Source organism: Dicentrarchus labrax, unplaced genomic scaffold, assembly GCF_905237075.1.
Source record: "Dicentrarchus labrax unplaced genomic scaffold, dlabrax2021, whole genome shotgun sequence".
NCBI classification, from domain to species: Eukaryota; Metazoa; Chordata; class Actinopteri; family Moronidae; genus Dicentrarchus; species Dicentrarchus labrax.
The window spans coordinates 4,836,828-4,844,435 of NW_026136708.1; the positions used below are offsets into that span (position 1 = coordinate 4,836,828).

The 7,608-nt window shown below is 45.1% G+C and overlaps 1 protein-coding gene across 7 annotated transcripts in view; it reads left to right on the forward strand.

Moving 5' to 3' along the window:
• Positions 1 to 7,560, forward strand: part of cdc42bpab (CDC42 binding protein kinase alpha (DMPK-like) b) — a 73,858-nt gene extending 66,298 nt beyond the window's left edge. For 3 of the 7 annotated variants that reach the window (XM_051409589.1, XM_051409592.1, XM_051409591.1), the window contains 5 exons: positions 412 to 529; positions 1,054 to 1,171; positions 1,268 to 1,425; positions 2,444 to 2,518; positions 4,097 to 7,560. In XM_051409589.1, the coding sequence (XP_051265549.1) occupies positions 412 to 529; positions 1,054 to 1,171; positions 1,268 to 1,425; positions 2,444 to 2,518; positions 4,097 to 4,228 (601 nt within the window). In that variant the 3' untranslated portion in view covers positions 4,229 to 7,560. The remainder of the gene's footprint in view (positions 1 to 411; positions 530 to 1,053; positions 1,172 to 1,267; positions 1,426 to 2,443; positions 2,519 to 4,096) is intronic. The other 4 variants (XM_051409593.1, XM_051409595.1, XM_051409594.1 and 1 more) reach the window with 2 other exon arrangements.
• Positions 7,561 to 7,608: the final 48 nt, after the last annotated feature.

The following is a 7,608-nucleotide window of genomic DNA, read 5'->3' on the forward strand; positions in this document are numbered from 1 at the left end:
ATCACCAGAGGAGGTTCCAGCAAAGTTCTCATTTGTTCCTCTCTCTTTTTTATCTTCACTTTTATGTGGAAGTTAATAAATGTTTTTATTCTATTGTCCCCCATGACTAATTAATTTTAAGATGGTAAAAAAGCTAATAAAATGTGCAGGCTCATCATGTAAAATGTTGAGTAGAAACAAATAATTTTCAACAATGTAGTCAACTCTGAAAACATACAATATCCTTCTACAAATGCCTTCTCATTGAAGAACACGCAGGGGAACCAAAACCAATGTTTGACAGTCAGTGTTTAACAGTAGTCGAGGGTAAAGCTACATTTGAGTTTCACTGTTGCACTCTGTTCCGGTTTCTTTGTCACCCTGAACCTTTCCGTGCCTCTGATCGTCTCTTGTACGTGTTCATGATTCCAGAGAGATGCTGCGAGATCCAGAGATGAGGAACAAGCTGATCTCCAACCCCACCAACTTCAACCACGTGGCCCACATGGGACCAGGAGATGGGATCCAGATCCTCAAAGACCTGCCCATGGTACATAAATATGTCAATTTATATATATACACTACATATATCCTCACACAGACAAGTACATACTGTAAGAAACGCACAAGCACACGGGAAATAAGCCTACACACACAGAAACATTTACAGAGTGGACACATAGGACTGTTTAAGGTGTGTGTGTGTGTGTGTTTGTAGACCTGCTTCTACACAACCAGCATCCCCCCTTGTCTTTTATCCTTTAATGTCTCCTGTAGCATGCCTACACTGAGATTTGAGCAGAGAATGTTTCCATTTTATTTCCTCCATTATAAACTATTCTGAAAGGCTCAGTTGAATCACATAAGTTCACTCCTCTTGAGCCTGTTGTGGTTTTGGAGACCATGCATCTGCCCAAACCTCATCAATCCACCATGTCATCAATCACGTACATTTGTGTTCAGTTGTACGAGCATGTAGCGTTTTTAAAACTGCACCCTCCTCACTCCTGTCCCCTGCACTGCACTCTGTCTCGTGCGTGTGTGTGTGTTTGCTCTGTTGCGTGTTTAAACCAGAACGTCCGTGTTCAGGAGAGCCGCGCGGGCTTCAGCGGTTCTGTCAGCATCCCTTCCATCACCAAGAACCGGGCGGAGCCGGGCCGGTCAATGAGCGCCAGCAGCGGACTGGGCATACGTGAGTAACAGCAGCACATCTTTAGTGAACTCTCTGCCTGCTGCCTTTATCAGGTAGCTTCATGCTTCCTCCTCTCATCCTCCTCTCTCTCTCCAGGCTCGTCCTCCCAGAACGGCAGCGCTCTGCGCAGAGAGCTGTCTGGAGGAAGCTACGGGTCCAAGCGGCAGACCATGACCTCTCCCTCTGAGAGCTCCCTGTCCTCTGGTGGAGGCATGGACTGTGGGGATGCTCCTCTCTCGCAGTTTGACAGAGAGGTCAGTAAATACACTGAAACTGAACTTACAGCTTCATGTGCACTTGACTCTTAACATTTGATGTAAGTGACTGTAAGTAAGAGAGTGTGGAATGGTTGCCTTAACGATTAATCTTAATTGCATACTTCAGTTTCTAACTGTTGGTTCAAGTCAGGGCGTCTGATTGGATGTTGTTGTGTAGCCACTTTATAGATCTGAATGTGGAGTTAATGTCAACCCAAACATCAGCATTGTATGAACTCCAAATGATGATTGTTTGCTTTCCATGCAATTGTAGAAGCTAGACATGAAATTATTAAATATTTTAAAAACCGATCACATTGTTCCCCATTGAAAGAACTCCTCCCTCTATCCCATCTGTCACAAACATCCTGGCCTCTGGGTGCAGGCCTCTCACCTCATCCCACCTCTCCGACCGATTAATTAGCTCCCTCTGATGCTTCCTGTGAGTCGGCTCGCTGAGGCCTCTGGCCTTCTCCTCTCGCCCAGTAATATGGTGTTAACTCTTTCCCACGATACCTGCTTTAGGTTTAGCGCGGGCTAGTTGTTGCCTCAAATTACTGCAATAAACTATTTACTTATTATGTCCCTTAACTGTTTGAGCACATCTGTAAGACCTAACTAGAGTCAGGCAGTGGTGATGTTTTATTACAATGATCACGTATCGGTTGATGTTCATCAAACATAGCTGCCCTGCTAAATGATCAAGTTATATATTTTAAACAGCGGTGGCTGTTCACACAAATAAAATGTCTAGGATCAAACAGTAACTGCAGTAGATTTTCCGGTTTTGGCAACTTCTACCCTCATCCATCCCCCCCCCCCCCCCAACCGCCTGCCATCCTTCCTGTGGCTCCCCATCCTCATGGCCCATAAGCCTGGACGCTGTCAGCTCCATTTTGCCCCCATTCCTCGCCTACCTTCACCCTCACCCAGCTATGCCTCGCCCTCCCTGGCCTCCCCCCACCCCAGCATGTTGTCTGTGGGCTGGGCGCTGAGTCTGAACTCTCCTCTGCAGTGGCAGGCAGTCTCACCGTCGGAGAAGACCCCCGATCTGAAAAGGGCTTTAAGGACCCTGCTTAGTAAGATGAAGGTAATGTCAACAGCTGCAACGACTGCACCAAACACCGTGTCACTGAATACGCACCCACATGCAGAACACAGTGTAACCTTTGGATATGTATAGGCAATCACATTTAGAGCACAAACATACAGTCATATGCTATGCTGTATGGCCGTCCCACAGCCCCCCCCCACGCTGCACCCATTTCAGCTCCGTCATGTCTGATGGTTGGTCACATCTTTCACCGGAGCATCAGCTGCACCATCAGTCTCACCCGGTCTGTGTCATCTTTGGTTGCTGATTGAACGGTGCAACGCTGCGGCTCGGCCATTATGCATACTTCTTTCCACACCAACCAATCGCAGAGCATGTCTGCTTCCACACAGCTCCCCGACAGCCCGCCCATGTTTCTAACAACTAGGCCACAGGACACTGTGCAGTCTGCTCAGGACCCTGCAGGATGTTTTCTATTACTCTTTCTGTAATGATCAAATACATCACCTGACAGAGTGATTGATTCTGAACTATATTGGGAAACATGACGACAGCTGCATGGTTAGGAGTGATCTCTGACGCACATCTCTGCTTCAGACGACAATGACTAATTAGTTAATATGGGTGGAAAGGCTGAGAGCTTTTAAACACAATGTCACATACACAAAGGTTTGACACAATGTAGCTGGGCAGTGCTCCTCCCAACTCACACTGTATGCAGAAGTTCAGTATGTTTGCATACAGTCAGCAAAGTATAGAAAACTGCCCATCTACATTGACTGAAAGGCTGCTGCGTGTGTTTGTGCTGCTGCAGGATTTTCCACATTACAATGTTGAGTGTGGATGTCCGTAGATGGTAGAAATGAGGCTGTGCTTATAGGCCACATGTGTTTGTTTAGATTGGATCCAAACAGGAGACGATGCATCAGAGGAAATCAGGCACAGAGTCACTGAACTGGAAAAAGACGTGTTCATACAGCACATGAGATAATTATAAGCCCCCCCATCCCCTAACCTGAGGACTTTATCACTGAGCTGGAAGGAGAGCCATACATTCTGTACCTCACAGGGCCAGTGTTTGGCCCAACCTCCTGTTTCAGAGGGAAGCCATAGCACATTAGGGGCGATGCAGGGCATACTGTATGTTGTACAGTATGAAGGTTAAACCCACATCCCCCCCACCACCACCCCCCCTCCGCCCCGTCATCTGGCCTGCCTGCATGTTTGTTTTTCTTCAGCTGATCACTTCTGGTCAATTGAGCTGTTCATCTGCTGATGATGTGGAATGCAGTGGAAGGCGAGGTGGGGGCGGGGGCGATGTGATTCCATCTGACTTTACGTCCGTCTTCCATCACTGCACATTGATAACAAGCAGTAGAGCAGAGGGGCATCACCAACAGTCAGACAGTAAAATATATAGCGTCTCAATCATTTAGTTTATATGTTTATTAGCCCCCGGACAGAAAGCTAGCCTCCACTATAGCTGCTCATATAAATGTCATACGGTACTACTTTCATCATCTAATGCAGGATTTTTTCCTTGTCCCTTTTTCCCCCAAACTTCATCTCCAACTCTCTCTTTCTTCGCTCGTTTCCTCTCCTCTCCTCTTCCAGGACTCGGACTCCCCCCGTCACTCCACGGCCTCCAACAGTTCCACCTTCAGCAGCCCTCCCAGTCCGGCCTCCCCACACAAAACCAAGTCCCTGTCCCTGGAGAGCACAGACCGGATGGGCTGGGACACATGAGCCTCTGCCAGCCTCTCATTCCCGCCCACCGACCGACCGACCGACCGACCGACCGACAGCACAGGACTCCAAACCCTCCTCCTCCACCGCAGCCTCTCGCATCCTTTCTGAATATCTCCCCCCTCACTGCCCAGAGAACTGCACCTCCTGACGAACATTTGTCCCCCTTTGCAACCTCAGTTTGTCTCTCATCGTACTTCCAAGACCGAGGCAAGAAACACTAAGAGTCTGTTGTCTCTTTGAGGGGAAATTGTGAGGGAGACGTTATCAAAAATTGGTGGAAGTGTACATGTGGGTGCTGATGTTTGAGGGTGCAAGTGTGTGCGCGTGTGTTTGTGTGCGCGTGTGTGTTTGAGAGAAGCTGTATGTGCTTGGCCAGCGTGTGTGCATGTGTTGATTCAGAAAGGGCAAATGATATAGGAATGAAAACCTCCCTTCTCGGCTCTTGGTTTGCTCTCAACCGAAGCAACGAGCTTCACTGACGCCACTCTGTCCATGCCCCCCCGCCCCCCGATTCATTCAGAGACTCAAAAACCTCCCAAAGCAACAAAAAAAGAAGAGGATTATTATTGAGAGAAAATGATTTGTACTTGTACATAGGACCCTTTGGGTTTTAGGGGACAATATTTTAATTTATTTATCAATCTTAGACGAGGAAAGGGAGGTTCACTTCATCACCGGAATCAGACGGGTGGAGTTTAGACCCCTCCTCACCTCCCTCAGTTGCTTTCTCTTTGGGTGCTGCAGAAATTGAAAATGTTAAAAAAAAAAAAAAAGAGAGAGAGAGAAGGGAAAGCAATGATTTTTTTTTCTTTTGCTCATGATACTAAGTGCAGTGACTTTATAATATTTCTTATTTTTGACCATCAGCAAAAAGCAGCGTTAATAATGCCGGCTCCTATGACATCATCACAGCTCCTCTGTGCTACTCTCTTCCTCATTGGTCCAGTGTGAGGGACATCACCCAGCAGCCCCGGACCGCGTCCTCCATCTTAGTGTAGACGTTCCACTTTGCTGTACAACCAAACTGACCAACTCACAGGTTCCCATCACAATAATGTACATAGGTTCAAAGTAGAGAGTAATATATGATAAGGAAAATACTATAGAGAACTACACGGGAAAGAAAAAAAATCCTCCTTCACTTTTATTTTCCTTTGTTTGTTTTTGAGAGTGATTTGGGGTTGTATTCACACAAAAAGCCATTTTAAACCACTTTCCAGTTTTCTTTTTTTACTGATTGATTTTAGATGTGTTTGTTTTATATTGTATGTATGACACGCATTGTTTTTTTTTCTTTCTTTCCCCCCCACTGTGTTTGCGTTTGAGTGAAGAAAACTTGTGTATGAATCGACACTACTGCCCGTACTGTAGAGTGAACATGTGCATTTATCACCAACCTCCTATCGCACATGTATCTACACACACACACACACACACACACACACACACACACACACACACACACACACACACTCTGAGGTGGTGTTTTTATGCAGCAAATGCCTTGTCCTGCTCCTCCTCTCACTGTTAGAGGTGAAGCGGCTCTGATCATTTAATCAACGTGTGTGTAAAAAGTCACTGTGGTGTCTGGATGGAAAGATCAGTCCTTCCGCTGAGCTCGATTTAACCAAAAATGGACTAAAAGAGGGAGACGCTGTTATATTTTGTCTTTTGGACAGCCTTTGCATATTCTGAATGAGGTTTGGTCGATCTGCTCGTTACACAGCGACATTTGTAAGAGCTCTTGATTTAAGAATAAAAACACTAAAATGAGAATGTAAACACTTACAAGATGCGAGAAAGTCAGCACTTGATTTCCGTTTGTCTTGATGAGGCGCAGTTAAAATAACCTCAGTGCTACTTGTCTGTAAACTGAACAGGGCTGGATCTCTAACCCCCCTCCTCCGGGCAGTTTCTCTTTGGCAGGGTGGACAGGCCTCTGAAAAGAGCATTTTACGGTGTGGCAGCTCATGGCTGCAGAGCACGGCATTCACAGCCAAAAACCTGTTACCTCTGTTCATCTCCTCCAGTTTACAGACAGATCGAAAGGCATTTTACTTGAGCGGTTGCTCACGGGGCAGAATGGGGTAAAAGTGTAAGGGAACAATGTGCACTGAGCTCAAACTGTCCTGACATTAAACACTAACTATAATGTGGTTTTATCCGTAAGAAGAACACCTTGTACTCTCGTACTAGCGTTGTCTTTAGTCCTCATCAGAGGCTTTTTGAGAAACCGGTTCCTCCTCTGTGGGAACAGGCTGATTGCCTAATGTACAGTACAGTGTCCGAGTCAGAATCCTCCAGTTTATTCCACCTGTCAGTCTGTTAGAAAGGGAAACAAAAACTTTGGTGGTCATTCCTGTCGATTCCCCCGTTCAAACAAAAGTAGCTCTAACAACCCATTCCAAGTGTTTTTTTTTAGTATTCCATTTTATATGAAGAGAGGGGGAGAGGTTTGGAGCTCCACAGTCCGACTAAGCTGGTTTTTATTCCAAACAAACACCTCTTAGAAACTTTTTAAGCTAGTGAGTCTCCTTAGTTCCTGCTGGAGTTTATCTGTAGAATGTATTAGGTGGGGGTGAGAGAACTGTCTTAGCCAGGTGTTTTATTATTGGCCAATATTGTACAGAAAAACTGATCCTAGATACCCCAGTTAAAGTTGAGGGGAAGAGAAACTCAGGAAATGTCAGAACCAATGAATTATTTTCATTTCTATGAAAATGAGTGTGTTTGATGGATGGCTGGAGTGAGTGAGGGAGAGATGAATCTGGCTGTAGTGTACAGTAGATGTGACCCAGGTGGAGACAGCAGGAAGAAAAGGTGGTGAGGACTAGAAGATGTTAAAAAAAAAAAGAAAAATGAAAAAGATGAAAGGGTGACAGGTGCTTTGATGGCTGAGGTGCCACAGTGGAAACATTTAAGAGAAGGAAAATCTAAAAAAAATTCAAACGCCTTTGCATTTCAGTGAGGTCTTATCTACAGTACCTTCTATATTATTTTGCTCTTTCATATCATATTACACTTTGTTTTTTTTTTCTAGGATTGCTTTGTAATAATTTGTACAGTTTTGCATGTTATAGATGTAATCATTTTTGTTTTCGGTTTGTTGTTTTACTTGGACTTGCTCCTTTTTGAACGGTTTGGGCGTTTTACTGAGGATAACCCACTACAGGTGATGTAGATTCTTTTTTGCACAAAAAAAATATTTAAGGTGTAAGGTCAAAACAAAAATAATGTATGGAACTGGCTGCCACACTTATGTGGAGAACTCATTATATTAACCTGACTCCGATGTATTTCAATAAAGCGGAGGGCTGTTACAAATACAATCCCAGTGTGTTACTGTGTGGTCATTACTTCATAAATATAATATGTCC